The sequence below is a fragment of the Gadus chalcogrammus genome, chromosome 21 (assembly GCF_026213295.1).
Source record: "Gadus chalcogrammus isolate NIFS_2021 chromosome 21, NIFS_Gcha_1.0, whole genome shotgun sequence".
NCBI classification, from domain to species: domain Eukaryota; kingdom Metazoa; phylum Chordata; class Actinopteri; order Gadiformes; family Gadidae; genus Gadus; species Gadus chalcogrammus.
Window position 1 is genome coordinate 272,861 of NC_079432.1, and position 18,011 is coordinate 290,871.

At 44.4% G+C, this 18,011-nt stretch overlaps 2 protein-coding genes across 2 annotated transcripts; both read right to left on the minus strand.

Annotated features, from left to right (window-relative positions):
* Positions 1-4,018: 4,018 nt before the first annotated feature.
* Positions 4,019-6,052, minus strand: LOC130374491 (E3 ubiquitin-protein ligase TRIM39-like). The gene is made up of 2 exons (XM_056581284.1): positions 5,975-6,052; positions 4,019-5,863 (listed from the first exon to the last, which is right to left on the minus strand). Exon 2 carries the CDS (start codon positions 5,859-5,861, stop codon positions 4,233-4,235), a length of 1,629 nt encoding a protein of 542 aa, XP_056437259.1. The 5' UTR covers positions 5,862-5,863; positions 5,975-6,052; the 3' UTR covers positions 4,019-4,232.
* Positions 6,053-11,521: 5,469 nt separating this feature from the next.
* On the minus strand, positions 11,522-13,722 carry LOC130374497 (E3 ubiquitin-protein ligase TRIM39-like). The gene is made up of 2 exons (XM_056581292.1): positions 13,642-13,722; positions 11,522-13,530 (listed from the first exon to the last, which is right to left on the minus strand). The coding sequence occupies exon 2, from the start codon at positions 13,526-13,528 to the stop codon at positions 11,915-11,917; it is 1,614 nt and encodes a 537-aa protein (XP_056437267.1). The 5' UTR covers positions 13,529-13,530; positions 13,642-13,722; the 3' UTR covers positions 11,522-11,914.
* Between the last annotated feature and the right edge of the window lie 4,289 nt (positions 13,723-18,011).

Sequence of the window (18,011 nt, forward strand, 5' to 3'; positions counted from 1 at the left end):
AAACAAAAGAAGAATCCTTCTACTGGCACCAAAAGATCTTAAACGGCGAAGGAAATAGATTCTTTGCTTTGTTTTCTTACACACTGATTAAATCTGATCTTTCCATGAAAGAAGATGGTCTATTGCTACTCCTAGGTATGTGTATGAACATACCTGATCGATCTGTTCACTATGAATAGTAATAGGAGATTTGCATATCTCCAGTGGTGCACCAAAAACAATCTCTTCTGTCTTTTTTGTGTTTATGATGAGAGCGTTGTTATCACTCCATTCAACCACCTTATTTACTCTCTGCTGGTGCAGTCCAGGGTCACTGAAACTATTTAAAAGAGAAATTAAAACTGTGTCGTCAGAGTACTTTAGAATGTACTGATCTGGTCCTTTGCTCCTACCCTCAGACAGACATTCTTCAGTACGACAACTGTCAGTATAAAGAGTGAAGAGTACAGCTGAGCTTACACAACCCTGTGGAGCGCCAACATTTGTAGTTAATGCTGAGGAAAGGGTTCTGTTCACCTTTACTCTCTGTACTCTGTTGGTTAAGAAACATGCATACCAGTGAATCAAATATGGATTCAGTTCTAACTGGACCATCTTTGACACCAATATATCAGACTGTATCGTGTTGAAGGCTGAAGAAAAGTCCAAGAACAACACCCTTGCATAGTTGTCTTTAGACTGATCTAGATGTTTTGTAATCAGGTGGACCAGTGTGGCGACCGCATCCTCTGTACCGCAGCCAGGGGCGTTGCGAGGTAGTGTGGGGGCCCCAAGCAAGAATTCTTAGGGGGCCGATTGTTGACGGGGGGGGGGGGGCCTTTTGGGGGCCCTAGTAGTGGCCCGGGGCCCCAAGCAATTGCCTGGTATGCCTAATGTGACGCGGCGCCTCTGACCGCAGCCCTTTTTATAAGCAAACTGACAGGGGTCAAGTTTCTCTTTGGTTAAACTAACAAGATATCGTAGCAGTATTCTTTCAAGTGATTTCATGATCACTGAAGTGAGGGCTATGGGTCTATAATCCTTATGCTCTTTTGGACTTCGGATTTTTGGTAGTGGTTTTATGTAGGAGGTTTTCCAAGACAGAGGGATTGTGTGTGTGTCTACAGAGGTTTGGAATATAGGTTGCCACACTGGAGCCAGCTCAGATGCAAAGTTCTTGAGGAGGAAAGCACTGCACTCATCTGGCCCATTAGCTTTCCCTGTATTGGTACACCGAAACACCCTTCTCACATCCTCTTTAGTGATGGTAATTCTGTCTGAGGGGGCAGGTATTACGGCCTTAAGTATCTCAGTGCACTTTGAGGAATTATCTAATGATTCAAATCTAGCAAAGAATGTGTTTAGGTCATTGCTTAAGGCACCTGAGAGTATGGGGAGAGTATGAACTCTCCCCGATGTGCACAGTGCACACGCATCACATGAAAGAAGAAGGAGTTAATGAATAACTAATAGTTTCGTCCAAAGTAACATTCTAACAGTTGACGAGGTTTAAACCCCGGATTCAGTTTCTTCCTTCCCGCTAATGATTGATCAGGTGTCGCGTCACTCATCAGTCAGCTGTCAATCACCTTGTCACTCACATGACCACGAGGACACCAGCTCAGCCAATCAGACTCCCTCTCCCGGACACAGAAACAATAACAAAACGTACCAATGCGTGTCGCCATCAAATAAAATAACAGTGCATTATAAAAAGTCATAAATGCAGGCTATCTTTGTATGCTTTCTATCTTACTTGAAGAAACGGTAACCTCAACTGAAGCCTCAACCTTGAAAAGATCACGGTAAGTGAATGGGAAATATACCCCTGCCACTTTGTTTCAAAGGTCCCATGGCATGAACATTTCACTTTATGAGGTTTCTAACATTAATATGAGTTCCCCTAGCCTGCCTATGGTCCCCCAGCGGCTAGGAACGACGTTCGGTGTAAAACGAGCTCTAGGTATCCTGCTCTGCCTTTGAGAAATGAAGACTCAGAAGCTCTGATTTCGAACTTGGCCCCATATGTCGTCATAAGGGGCCAAGTTACCTCCCCTTTCTCTGCCTCGCCCGCCCAGAGAATTTTGCCCGCCAATGAGACAATGAGCTACGACCATGCGAGCGCCACGTGTGTGTGTGTGTGTGTGTGTGTGTGTGTGTGTGTGTGTGTGTGTGTGTGTGTGTGTGTGTGTGTGTGTGTGTGTGTGTGTGTGTGTGTGTGTGTGTGTGTGTGTGTGTGTGTGTGTGTGTGTGTGTGTGTGTGTGTACACACACACTGTAACGCTTGTTCACAGAATAAACGCTTGTACACATAACCAAGAAGTGATGTACACTTCTTTTTTATTTGGATAACCGTTCTGCTGTTGGTGTTATGGCGCATACACGTCGGGTTCTCTGACGTCTCCTGTATTTCCACAAAGAGACTCGTAGCGGGGGTTATCTCAGCCATGGTTGAGAAGGAATTGACGGAAAGGAACTTTGGATTTGACTCTCTGAAGCACATGAACCGCGACATGGAGGAGAAAGGGATTGTTGCAGGCGATTGTCTCCAGACAATCGCCTGCAACAATCCCTTTCTCCTCCACGTCGCGGCTCAGTCTACTTCAGATTGATGTGGCAGTGGATATAGATATCTATGTATCGTATGATATTATTTAGATATAGAGCTCCAGGACTCACAGAGTGTTCTAGAATATTTACAGAACACGGCTAAAGGCTGTGTGCGCCTCGCCATTGCGATACATCCGCTGTAAACAGAGCGCATGGTAGCGTGGCTGCAAGCTGCTCAGGGCCACACCCCCACCCTCCTCCTTGACCCGCCTCTAATAAACGGCACGTTTGTGGAAAGCTCATTGTGGGACTGGCCCGTGGTGGCTGTAATTCTGCACCACGGTTGAATTTCTTGAACGTCTTGTATCGGTCCGAGACCCAGCCCGAGAGGTGGTCTCGGTTCGCTTCCAAACCAACCCTGGTGCTGATTACTCAATGTGCAACAGGTGTGTCCCTCACCAAGCCCCAGAGTCCAATCAGACTCAGCAGGTGAGGCTGCTTCAACCAGCCGTCCTCCACACACACTCCCACGCTGACATGTGCTGAACAATATTTGACTAAACAAATCAACATATGCTTACCGTTGCAGTTTGAACACAAATAATTGTAATGTGTAACAATGATAAACACAATCCTGGATGAGCTAGAAAGGAGAGGAGAGATAGGAGAGAGGAGGAAGAGAAGAGAGAGGAAGGAGAGAGGAGAAACGAAGAGGAGAGGATGGAGAGGAGAGCTGACAAGACAAAGTCAAGATACTCACAAATATCGGGGGAATCTTTACGTATAGTCACTGAGCTTTGTATCGGTGTGTTGCACTTGTTGGGTTGTTGTAAGGTGGACATTAAAAGTCATTTACTGGCTCATCAGCTACAAACGTGTGCAGTTATTATGGGATTTTAATCTTTCCTTGAATCCCATCATGTGTAAAAGGGTTTTTATGCAACGTAATTGTTTTTGTTTTATCCCAATGATAAAGTACCTATTCTATTGAATACACATTTTACTGAGAATGTACCTATTCCACTTAATACATATTGTACTGAGAATGTACCTATTCCACTGAATACATATTGTCCTGAGAATGTACCGATTCCACTGAATATATATTGTACTGAGAATGTAACTATCACACAGAAGATGTCCCCATTCTACTTTTAGTACATTTTTATTCAAATCTCAAAAGTTTACAGACATTGTATTGTGTTGTCAAACATGATACATGAGTTTATTGTTTATCTTATATGGTATATAATTTAATATTGTGCTTCTTTCTGTAAGCTACTGGACAATCAATTTCCTTGAGGGAGTCATCCCAAAAGAATCAATAAAGCCTAATCTAATCTAATCTAATCTAATGATTCAAAAAATAATAAACAAATATTACTATTTGGTTAAATCAATTCATGATAATGTAATCAAAATCAATGTTTCACCTTATCTAATACATTTCTTTTTTCATTAAATACAAACATAAAAAAACATTCAGATAAAAGAGATTGAACATTATAGTGTAGTCTTATAGGTTATAATGGGTTAGATCTTTTATAGTACAGTGTTAATGGCTTAATGAATTACTTCTTAAATGACAGTGAAGAGTAAGATATGAATACAGTTCTCTCAGACCTCCCATAGTAGAGATTCTAATTCAGGAAACAACATTAGTTGTTTTGGTCGTTTGATTATTTTATTACCAAACAAAGGTCCTAGTCTGTTTGATTGACAGGTGAGATGATGAGGGGGGCAGAGTTGTTACCTCCATAATCACTGAAACCTGGGCTGAGGAGTGGATAGAGAGGCTCACTAAAGGTGCAGCCAGTAGCAGAGTAGAGATGAACCCTGGCTTCCACATCATAGAAGGAGACCAGACCCTCATCATAATCAACAAACACCCCCACCTTCTGGAGCTCAGCTCTCCGAGGGTGACTGACAGAAGGGCTATTACTTAATACCAACCCATCCTTGTTGGAGAGAAGAGCCCAGTAACCGTTCTCAGGGGTCCACGTGCTCCAACCCTTTCTGGCGATGGACTCTCTGGCCACTCCTAACCACCATCCAGTCTTGTCTTTAACCTGGACCTCAAAGTAAAATCTCCCTGAGGAGAAGCTCTGCCTCGTGAGAATAAACATACGCCGTTTAAATCTCCTAGGGTTGCCTGGGAGTCTCTTCCTCACACCTCCATCATGTACTTGTTTCCCATCCTCAGACAGGATGAGCCAGGGATGAGCTGTATCAGGATCCAGAGTCACATCTACTTCATACTGCTGGACCCCCTTCAGTTCACCATCATCACGCAGCTTCTTCATCTCCATGTTCAGCGTCTCCTCCAGCTGATCCAGGGATCTCCTCAAGGTCCCTACGTATGACGGAGGACAGACCTCCACCGTGGTCCAGTCCCTGGTGGGTGGAGGATCCTTCAGGGATCTGAAGGCCTGGAGGAAGTGGAGGTGGTCTTCAGTGTGCGAGAGCTGCTTCACCTCTGAGCTTCTATTGGTCAGATCTTCTATTTCCTGCTCCAGCTCTTTGATGAGGTCTTCAGCTTGTTTCTCTGTGGATTTCAGTTTCTCTTTAACCATTTGGTTGAGATCATCCTGGCACTTTTCAATGCAGCGCATCAGAGCATTGAGGACCTGCACACCATCAGCTATCTCTCTGTCTGCGTCTGCTTTGCTGCGTTTAACTGTGTCTTTAATCTCCTGAATATTATTTTGTCTCTCCAGGATCAACTGTTTAACTTCAGCCTCTATCTTCCCCAGCTGGGCCGTCTTCACTTCATATTCCTCCTTTAGAGGTATAACAGGATGTGACTTGTGGTCTGTCACTGTGCACAACTGACACACACACACCTGTTCAGTCTTGCAGAAGAGCTCCAGAAGTCGGTCGTGCTTCTTACACATCCTGTCGTCCAGACGGTCCATAGGCTCGACCAGCCGATGTTTCTTCAGGCCTGCGACTCTATGGTGTGGCTCCAGGTGGCTTTGGCAGTAAGAGGTAAGACACATCAGGCAGGACTTCACGGCCTTCAGCTGGGTCCCAGTACAGACGTCACAGGGAACTTCTGCTGGTTCAACACAAGGCTGCTCTTTTACTCGTAGGGACGTTCCAAACCGATCAACCATCTCTGAAATTAGGATATTGACCCGTAAATCAGGTCTTGTGTTGAAAAGCTCGTTGCAAACTGGACATTTGTACTTGACTTGTTCATCCCAGAACTTAGTAATACAGGTTCTGCAGAAGTTGTGTCCACACGGTGTGGAAACTGGGCTGCTGAACACATCCAGACAGATGGAACATGAAAAGTTCTCTTCAGACCAGGAAGTGTTAGCAGAGGCCATTCCTAGACACAGACGACAAGGTTTATGTATTGAGCAATCCCATTATTATATTTTTAATTCCATAACGGCAGTAGTGTTTTTAACTTCTCTCAAAGTTGTGCTTCTTTACTCACCTTGATGTTGTTTCAGTCCGTCAGCGTATTTCAAAATGCGTTCTATTTTTCTCCTGACCGGGAGAACTGCTTCCACGTCGGGTGCTTTGGTTGATCTGAACCTTAAGTTTTGTTTCCTCTACCTGACGTCCTCTCCCCTCCTCCCCTAACCCCTCGCTCCTCCCATAACCCCTGGCTCCGCCCACACGACACATGGCTGCACTTCATTCATGCACTTTGCTAACTCCCTGAACAGGTTCTTCAACCGGTTTGACACCCAGGACTACACCGCCTCCTGTGAAGGTGCTGGTAGAACCCCAGCACCCACCCTTCACTCAGGAGGATGTACAGCCACAGCTGGCCAGGTCCAAAATTGGCAAGGCCCCAGGGCCGGATGGCATCCCGGCAAGGGTGCTAAAGCTCTGCCCAGTCTTCCACTCCGTCTTGTTGGATTCATACAGAACAGCTAAAGTTCCCGACCGATGGAAGACCTCAACCATTGCACCAATACCCCCAAAACCCCGCCAGTCAGAGCCCAACCACTTCCGTCCAGTTGCACTCACGCCGATAATAACGAAGTGCATTGAGAAGATAATGCTTCACCTCATCCTGTCAACCGTCGGACCACAGCTGGACCCTCACCAGTTTGCATACAGGCCGAAACGTGGGACGGAGGACGCAGTGGCGTGCCTCCTCCACTCCCCCCTCCACCCTCTCCAGACGCCAAACCACTTAGCATCAGTCCTGTGCGTCGACACCACCTCTGCATTCAACACAATCCAGCGGCACCAGGTCATCGAGACGCTCAAACATCTGGACATTATCCCACTCCACCTACACTGGTTATACAACATCCTCAGCAACAGACCGCATGCAGTGAGAGTAGGTACAGCAACATCATCAACCCTCATCACCAACACCGGAGCACCTCAGGGCTGCGTCCTCAGTCCTTTTCTGTGTACCCTCCACACACATGACTGCAGCAGCCCAGCCCCCATCACCACCTACTATAAAGATGCAGACGACACGGCCATGATAGGTCTACTCAGGGACAACAATTCCACCACAGCATACCAACAGTCAACCACACAGTTTACACAGTGGTGCACAGACAACTATCTCCAGTTAAACGATGACAAAACAAAGGAAAAGGTCATACACACAGCCAAGACACCTCCTACATTCAATCGCACATTCATCAGAGGACAACCAGTTGAACTAGTCAACAGTTTCAAATACCTAGGGCTCACCATAGATGACAAACTCAACTCCAACCACCATGTCATTAACCCTATCCACGGCTTTATGTCACACGCAAACTGAGATCACTGTCTGTGGCCCCCCTACACCTCTTACTCCTCTACAGAAGCATCATCCAACCCATCCTAGAGTACTGTTCCCCCTGCTGCTTCACCCTGCTCACTGTCACCAGCAAAAACAGACTCCTCAAAACCCCACACATAGCATCCAAGATAATCACCCTCCCCACCCCCAGCCTGTCAGAGGCAAATGAGCTCGCTGTAGCACCCCTGGCACGTGCAATGGTCAGCGTCCCTGACCATTCCCTTAGCCAATTCTTCCAATTACTCCCATCTGTCCGCAGATATAGGGTAATGAACTGGAGAAAAGCCCCCTCAGCTATCATAGCAGTGAACAAAGATATGTAGATTTCTCGTCGCTGTATATGGTTCATGTCATGTTTATTTCTGTCTACATGTTTTTCGGTGGAATTTGTGGGAAGAGGGTTTATCTGTTGTATATGTGGGGAAATAATTTATTTGATATCTGTGTGCTACAGTGTTGCTACACTGTGTTCTGTCTCTTCAAATGTATGCTGCCCTGAAACCAACTTGACTTGACTGTGTGAGAACAATTATCCCCTTGGGGACAATAAAGAACCTAACTTACTAAATGACTACCTGTGTTGGCCTCTTCAAATGCGTTGATGCGTGTTCTCTTCTTTCTGGAGTTAAAAGAGAGCCGGTGCAAACAAGCCAACGTCCTGCTACACGGTCCAACACCCCCATCTAGCGGCCGCTTGGCGCCACTGGTCCTCACTCTCTCAACACCTGTCTGCATTCTGCAATCGCCGTTCCCTACTTCAGCCGACGCCAGTTCTTCTTTTACTATCCCCTCAGTCAGTATCGGTCCTCCCAGCGTTAAACTAAATCCAGTCCGTTTTTTCCCTGTCCTCCAGTAACCCTTTTCCCTCTTCTGTAGTTCTCCGTCCGTCACCCTGTTTACCCGTTGCCGAATCCTCGCCTGCCTGACCACCGCTTGCCTAGCCCCGGCTTGTCGTTACCCCTTGTTCCAATAACCCCCCTTTCCTTTCCACCCCGTCTCTGCCTCCCTGTGTCAAGCGTTTGGGTCCTCTCGTCCTGTCCCCATAACAACAACAAGAGACATTATGGTGATTTAGTGGTGACTTGCGACTGGAACTGGGATGGACCCGGTATTGATCGACCCGGTGTTTCCCCAAATACTTTCAACCCTGATCCGATTATCAACAAACACAGACAGAGAGCAAAAAGCTGTTTATTGGCGCTACGCTGCTGAAGGAACTCTCCCCGATGTGCACGCGCACAATCACATGAAAGAGGAAGAGGGAGTTAATGAATAACTCTCTCATCCAAAGTAACATTCTAACAGTTGACGAGGTTATGTCCATGGGTTTAAACCCCGGATTCAGTTTCTTCTTCTTCTTGGGGTTTTACGGCGGTTGGCATCCACAACTTGGTGCATTACCGCCCTCTTCTGATCCAGTTAATGAATCAAAACCAAAATATCCAAACACTCACTCCTTCACACCTTCTTTCTACTCTATATCCTATCATATAACCCTGTCTCCCTCAAAAAGCCTAACAATACTTTTATACAATTCCTCTTCACTAATCTTAAAATATTTTCCAAAGTATACTCCTGCATACCCAATTCTCTCAATTGATTTTTCATACTTTCCCTCTCCATCCCATAACCACTACAGTTCATTAAAACATGTTCCACTGTCTCCTCTACCTGGCACCCCTCACATAATCCAGTGGGGTGTTTTCCTATCAATTTCATTGCTTTATTTAGTGCACTGTGCTCCAACCTTAACCTTATCAAAATGTGTTCATCCTTCCTCTGACCACTATACCTTATTTTAACATTAACACTTTTTTGAATATTATATAAATACCTCCCTTTCTCCTCACTGTCCCATTTGTCGTGCCACATTTTGTTAACTTTTTCCCATATCAGGCTTTTAACTCCTGCCTTACTTAAACTGATATTCATTTCTACTTTTTCCTTCTTCGCCATCGCCCCTCCCAACATTCAAACAAACCAGATTCTTGTCCTCCATTAACTCTTCAATCACTTTTCCATTCGTCTGTGTGATTCCCTCCCCACATTGTGTTATGAGCATTGAAGTCTGCACACCATATTATCCTGTGTCTTTCTATACCTTTAATCCTAACTAGTTTATCATTCTCTAACCTTTTACATGGATTATATATTATATATATCCACCACTATACACTCTTGTTCCGTTCCTATTTCTAATACCCTGCATGATATACCTCGCTTAATAAATGTTACCCACCCTCCACCAGCCCCTTCACCTTCACTCCTGTCTCTCCTTATACCTACATATCCACAAATAACTAAATCTAACACTGGTTTCAAAAACGTTTCTTGAATGCGTATTACTTGTGGTTTTCCTTTCATTTCTCTTAAAACATATTTAACCTCCCGGCCATTAGCCACCCAGCTCCTAGCATTCCACTGTAGGGTTCTCACCATGGTTATGATGTCTTCTCACCGGCTCCTGACTACTCTGTGTATTTATCTCGGCTACCAAAGCCTCCCATTTTAACCCTTCCATCCCCAAATAACCTTTGGCTGCCTTAGCTATCGTCTGTATGCTCGTTGTCTTTGATGTGGAGTCTCTAGTGGAGTTCATCACTGCTGCCACAAACATCCCCACCTGCTTCTCATCTCCCCACACTTTGTTCCATCGTGCTGCTCTCCCACCGACTCCCTTGTCACTTCCCTTCCGCCCCCCCAGGCTGCTACCATTCCCTGACTCTTAGCACCTTGCCTCTGTTTCACCGCCTTCACTGCTCCTGCATAGGTCCCTTAGTCCAACACTTTAACCTTCTGAACTGCAACTTCCTCTTTCATTATTTCACAGCCTCCAAAAGTGACGACATGTTCACCCCCACAACTACAACACTTTAACTTGGCCCCCTCACACTTCCCATACTCATGACCCCCTGAGCATTTCGCACACCTCCTCTTTTCCTCACAGATTTTAGAAATGTGCCCAAATCTTTGACACTGAAAGCACCTCATTGTGGTGTGACCACGCCCTAAACGGCTGGTTTAACCTGTGAGCACTGATTACTCAATGAGCAACAGGTGTGTCCCTCACCAAGCCCCAGAGTCCAATCAGACTCAGCAGGTGAGGCTGCTTCAACCGGCCGTCCTCCACACACACTCCCACGCTGACATGGGCTGAACAATATTTGACTAAACAAATCAACATATGTTTACCGTTGCAGTTTGAACACACATCATTTTGATGCGTAACAATGATAAACACAATCCTGGATGAGCTAGAAAGGAGAGGAGAGATAGGAGAGAGGAGGAAGAGAAGAGAGAGGAAGGAGAGAGGAGAGACTAAGAGGAGAGGATGGAGAGGGGAGCTGACAAGACAAAGTCACGGTACTCACACACATTGGGGAATCTTTACGTATAGTCACTGTGAGCTTTGTATCGGTGTGTTGCACTTGTTGGGTTGTTGTAAGGTGGACATTAAAAGTAATTTACTGGCTCATCAGCTACAAACGTGTGCAGTTATTATGGGATTTAAATCTTTTCTTGAATCCCATCATGTGTAAAAGGGTTTTTATGCAACGTAGTTGTTTTTGTTTTATCCCAATGATAAAGTACCTATTCTATTGAATACACATTTTACTGAGATTGTACCTAATCCACTGAATACATATTGTACTGAGAATGTACCCATTCCACTGAATATATATTGCACTGAGAATGTACCTATTCCACTGAATACATACTGAGAATGTACCTATTCCACTGAATACATACTGAGAATGTACCGATTCCACTGAATACATATTATACTGAGTTTGTACATATTCCACTGAATACACTGAGAATGTACCTACTTCACTGAATACATATTGTACTGATATGTACCTATTCCAATGAACACATATTGTTCTGATAATGTATCTATTCTACTGAATACATTTTGTACTGATAATGTACCTATTCCACTGAATACATACTGAGAATGTACCTTTTCTACTGAATACATATTGTACTGATATGTACCTATTCCAATGAACACATATTGTTCTGATAATGTATCTATTCTACTGAATACATTTTGTACTGATAATGTACCTATTCCACTGAATACATACTGAGAATGTACCTTTTCTACTGAATACATATTGTACTGAGAATGTACCTATTCCACTGAATACATATTGTGCTGAGAGTGTACCTATTCCACTGAATATATATATGTCCCCATTCTACTTTTAGTACGTTTTTATTCAAATCTCAAAAGTTTACAAACATTGTATTGTGTTGTCGAACATGATTCAAAAAATAATAAACAAATATTACTGTTTGGTTAAATCAACTTATGATAATGTAATCAATATCAATGTTTCACCTTATCTAATAATTTTTTTTTTTCATTAAATAAAAATATAAAAAAACATTCAGATAAAAGACATTGAACATTATAGTGTAGCCTTATAGGTTATAATGGGTTATATTTTTATAGTACAGTATTAGTGGCTTAATGAATTAGTCCTTAAATGACAGTGAAGAGGAAGATTTGAATACAATTCTCACAGATCTCACATAGTAGAGATTCTAATTCAGGAAACAACATTAGTTGTTTTGGTCGTTTGATTATTTTATTACCAAACAAAGGTCCTAGTCTGTTTGATTGACAGGTGAGATGATGAGGGGGGTAGAGTTGCTCCATGGACCGAGGATTGGATAGAGAGGCTCAGTGAAGGTGCAGCCAGTAGCAGAGTAGAGATGAACCCTGGCTTCCACATCATAGAAGGAGACCAGACCCTCATCATAATCAACAAACACCCCCACCTTCTGGAGCTCAGCTCTCAGAGGGAGAAGGACAGCAGGGTTATCACAAAACATCAACACATCCTTGTTGTAGAGAAGAGCCCAGTAACCGTTCTCAGGGGTCAACTCTGTCCGACCTTTTCTGTCGATGGACTCTCTGGCCACTCCTAAACACCATACAGTCTTGTCTTTAACCTGGACCTCAAAGTAAAATCTCCCTGAGGAGAAGCTCTGCCTCGTGAGAACAAATACATACTGTGTAAATCTCTTAGGGTTGTCTCGGAGTCTCTTCTTAATCTTTACACCTCCATTATCTACTCGTTTCCCATCCTCAGACAGGGTGAGATAGGGAAAAGCTGTATCAGGATCCAGAGTCACATCTACTTCATACTGCTGGACCCTCTTCAGTTCAGCATCACGTGGCTTCTTCATCTCCATGTTCAGTGTCTCCTCCAGCTGATCCAGGGATCTCCTCAAGGTCCCTACGTATGACGGAGGACGGACCTCCACCGTGGTCCAGTCCCTGGGGGGTGGAGGATCCTTCAGGGATCTGAAGGTCTGGAGGAATTGGAGGTGGTCTTCAGTGTGTGAGAGCTGCTTCACCTCTGAGCTTCTATTGGTCAGATCTTCTATTTCCTGCTCCAGCTCTCTGATGAGGTCTGCAGCTTGTTTCTCTGTGGATTTCAGTTTCTCTTTAACCATTTGGTTGAGATCATCCTGGCACTTTTCAATGCGGCGCATCAGAGCATTGAGGACCTGCACACCATCAGCTATCTCTCTGTCTGCGTCTGCTTTGCTGCGTTTAACTGTGTCTTTAATCTCCTGAATATTCTTTTGTCTCTCCAGGATCAACTGCTTAACTTCAGCCTCTATCTTCCCCAGCTGGGCCGTCTTCACTTCATATTCCTCCTTTAGAGGCATAACAGGATGGGACTTGTGGTCCGTCTCTGTGCACAACAGACACACACACACCTGTTCAGTCTGGCAGAAGAGCTCCAGAAGTCGGTCGTGTTTCTTACACATCCTGTCGTCCAGACGGTCCATAGGCTCGACCAGCCGATGTTTCTTCAGGACTGTGACTCTCTGGTGTGGCTCCAGGTGGGTTTGGCAGTAAGAGATAAGACACACTAGGCAGGACTTCACGGCCTTCAGCTGGGTCCCAGTACAGACGTCACAGGGAACTTCTGCTGGTTCAACACAAGGCTGCTCTTTTACTTGTAGGGACGTTCCAAACCGATCAATCATCTCTGAAATTAGGATATTGACCCGTAAATCAGGTCTTGTGTTGAAAAGCTCGTTGCAAACGGGACACTTGTACTTGACTTGTTCATCCCAGAACTTAGTAATACAGGTTCTGCAGAAGTTGTGCCCACATGGTGTGGAAACTGGGATGCTGAACACATCCAGACAGATGGAACATGAAAAGTTCTCTTCAGACCAGGAAGTGTTAGCAGAGGCCATTCCTAGACACAGACGACAAGGTTTATGTATTGAGCAATCCCATTATAATTTTTTTAATTCCATAACGGCAGTAGTGTTTTTAACTTCTCTCAGAGTTGTGCTTCTTTACTCACCTTGATGTAGTTTCTGTCCGTCCGCTTATTTCAAAATGCGTTTTATTTTTCTCCTGACCGAGAGAACTGCTTCCACGTCGGGTGCTTTGGTTGATCTGAACCTTGAGTATCGTTTCCTCTACCTGACGTCCCCTCCCCTCCTCTCCTAACCCCTGGCTCCTCCCCTAACCCCTGGCTCCGCCCACACGACACATGGCTGCACTGCGTTCATGCACTTTGCTAACTCCCTGAACAGGTTCTTCAACCGGTTTGACACCCAGGACTACACCGCCTCCTGTGAAGGCGCTGGTAGAACCCCAGCACCCACCCTTCACTCAGGAGGGTGTACAGCCACAGCTGGCCAGGTGCAAAATTGGCAAGGCCCCGGGGCCGGATGGCATCACGGCAAAGGGGCTAAAGCTCTGTGCCACGGAGCTCCGCCCAGTCTTCCACTCCGTCTTGTTGGATTCATACAGAACAGCTAAAGTTCCTGACCTATGGAAGACCTCAACCATTGCACCAATACCCCCAAAACCCCGCCAGTCAGAGCCCAACCACTTCTGTCCGGTTGCACTCAGGCCGATAATAACGAAGTGTAAATATGCAGACGACACGGCCATAATAGGTCTACTCAGTGACAACAATTCCACCACAGAATACCAACAGTCAACCACAGTTTTCACAGTGGTGCACAGACAACTATCTCCAGTTAAACAATGACAAAACAAAGGAAAAGGTCATACACACAGCCAAGACACCTCCTACATTCAATCGCACATTCATCAGAGGACAACCAGTTGAACTAGTCAACAGTTTCAAATACCTAGGGCTCACCATAGATAACAAACTCAACTCCAACCAACATGTCATTAACCCTATCCACGGCTTTATGTCATACGCAAACTGAGATCACTGTCTGTGGCCCCCCTACCCCTCTTACTCCTCTACAAAAGCATCATCCAACCCATCCTGGTGTACTGTTCCCCCTGCTGCTTCACCCTGCTCACTGTCACCAGCAAAAACAGACTCCTCAAAACCCCACACATAGCATCCAAGATAATCACCCCCCCCACCCCCAGCCTGTCAGAGGCAAATGAGCTCGCTGTAGCACCCCTGGCACGTGCAATAGTCAGCGTCCCTGACCATTCCCTTAGCCAATTCTTCAAATTAATTATCTGGCCGCAAATATAGGGTAATGAACTGCAGAAAAGCCCAATAAAAAAAGAGTTTAGTCCCCTCAGGTATCATAGCAGGGAACAAAAATATGTAGATTTTTCGTCACTGTATATGGTTCATGTCATGTTTATGAAACCAACTTGACTTGACTGTGTGAGAACAATTATCCCCTTGGGGACAATAAAGAACCTAACTTACTAAATGACTACACTTCTTGGGGTTTTACGGCGGTTGGCATCCACAACTTGGTGCATTACCGCCCTCTTCTGATCCAGTTAATGAATCAAAACAAAAATATCCAAACACTCGCTCCTTCACATCTTCTTTCTACTCTATATCCTATCATATAACCCTGTTTCTCTCAAAAAGCCTAACAATACTTTTATACAATTCCTCTTCACTAATCTTAAAATATTTTCCAAAGTATACTCCTGCATACCCAATTCTCTCAATTGATTTTTCATACTTTCCCTCTGTCCCATAACCACTACAGTTCATTAAAACATGTTCCACTGTCTCCTCTACCTGGCACCCCTCACATAATCCAGTGGGGTGTTTTCCTATCAGATTCATTGTTTTATTTAGTGCACTGTGCCCCAACCTTAACCTTATCAAAATGTGTTCATCCTTCCTCTGACCACTATACCTTATTTTAACATTATTTCAACACTTTTTTGAACATTATATAAATATCTCCCTTTCTCCTCATTGTCCCATTTGTCTTGCCACATTTTATTAACTTTTTCCCATATCAGACTTTTAACTTCTGCCTTACTTAAACTGATATTCATTTATATTTTTTCCTTCTCCAATGCCTTCTTCGCCATCTTATCGGCTTTCTCGTTTCCCTTCACCCCTACATGAGCTGGAACTAGGGATGGGCGTGAGGAATCGAGTACTCGAGTACTCCTCGTTACAAATGAACTTGGTTGGTGGACTGGCAAACTCGAGTTTGCATATACACACACAGACAAGTTTTCTGAAGTATGTATACATTTTCTGTGTGGCACCACTGGCGCGTGCCGTGCACAAAGCAAATGAAATGTATCAAATTTCTGTGCGGCGAGTGCCGGCGAACGCCAGAATTCAAAAAGTTAAGAGATGGCGGTTAGAGCAAAGTATTGAAATACTTTACAGAAATAGGAGATCATAAGGTGAAATGTCAAATATGCCAAGCGAAATTGAGCGGCAACATATGCTCCTGAAACACAACGGTGAGTTCGGGAAAGCAGACCCGCAGCAACCAAGTGTGTCGGTTATTTTCACTGCCGCAAGACGCAGCTGTAATCCCGGCCATGTAGAGAAGATCACAACGCTGAGTATTTCCGTAGTCCATTTGCTGCCGTTTTATTTGCACCTTTAAATTATTTGCAATGGTTAGGCTACTTGTTTCGTTTTTTTAAAAAAAAACATTACAGGCCTTTGTTTCGACGTGATTTAAATTGTGAGACGCATATTTATTTTTGCAAGGAAAATGTGTTTTGAACACTGATAACTCTTTGACTGTTTTGATTGAGAATAAGCATTACATGTTTGGTTGGTAATATTGCCGTTCATCATCAGGCCTATTCCTGCTGCAGATGCGTTGCATTCTAAAAATAGATCAGATTAAACGAGTACTCCATTGATCCTCGAGGAATTCCTTCGATCACTCGAGTTTGGAATTTACTACTCGTGCCCATCCCTAGCTGGAACCCGTAAAAAATGTATTTGCCTCCCCTGCTGAACGATCCTCGTAATTGACTGTAGAACTTCATATAACAAACCTTGGCGACTACTTGAGTAAAACGACCTCATACTTGCCAAAACTGATGCTGAATCTGTACAGATCACAATTTTTTCCACTGAACTTGATTCCACCCATTTTAAAGCGACCAGCACCCCCAACATCTCCACTGTATACACGCTTAAATTATCTGATGTTCTTCTATTAACCTCTATTCTTTTTGATGGAACAGCTACTCCAAACCCTGTCGCTCCTGTCTCAGGTTGTTTGGCACCATCTGTAAAAACATGAACATACTCACTGTACTCTATAAGAAGATGAATATTAAAAACACTAGCCAGGTCTATCTGTTCTCTCTCTCTCTTCTTTATATCCAACACAAACCAGTCCACCTCTGGCCACACCATCCTCCATGGTGGCATTATTGGATATACCACTGGATATACCACCCACACCAAACTCTATCGCTATATCATTCCCCACCCGACCAAAATGATTCCTCTCCCCTCCTCTCCTAACCCCTGGCTCCTCCCCTAAACCCTGGCTCCGCCCACACGACACATGGCTGCACTGCATTCATGCACTTTGCTAACTGCCTTATCTTTATCACGTATTGCAGTTTGCTCCTCTAAGGTAATCACTGGGTACTCCCACTCTCTTCTATCTCCTCCCATCTTCCTCATCATTCCCCACACTTCTCCTACCGGTGTAGTTCTTCCTATCTTACCACTAAACTGTCTCCAGCTTACCCTCTGTGTTCTCTTAGTAACTCTCTTCACCAGTGCCTGTGCCCTCTGAGGTCTGATACTCCAGACTGTGTATTATGCTCTCTTTTAACTTTCTTAAATGCTTTGTTTCGGGCTTTAACTGCCTTGGAACACTCCTCTGTCCACCAAGGAACTAACTTCCTATCCCTTCTGTTTTTACTTCTTGGAATGGATTTACTTGCTGCAGCAATAATTGCTGATGTAACAGTTATTTACTGTATCTATATCTCCACTAGTATCAACTGAAACCATTACTTCTTCTCTTACCAACTTAAATGTACCCCATTCTGCTTTACTATACACCCATTTCTGAATTCCACTTCCAACATTCACTTCTCCTCTTCCTCCTACTGAACAAAGTAACACATAGTGGTCACTACCCAAAGATTTACCTGTCAAAACCTCCCAGTTACTGATCCCTGCCAAACTTACTGACACCAACGTCAGATCCAACACGGACTCACTACTTGTTCTTATATCCATCCTTGTCCCCCTCCCATCATTGAAACAAACAAGATTCTTGTCCTCCATTAACTCTTCAATCACTTTTCCATTCGTGTCTGTGTGATTCCCTCCCCACATTGTGTTATGAGCATTGAAGTCTGCACACCATATTATCCTGTGTCTTTCTATACCTTTAATCCTAACTAGTTTATCATTCTCTAACCTTTGACATGGATTATAGTAATTAACACCAACAAACTCCTCTCCCCCTCCCATAC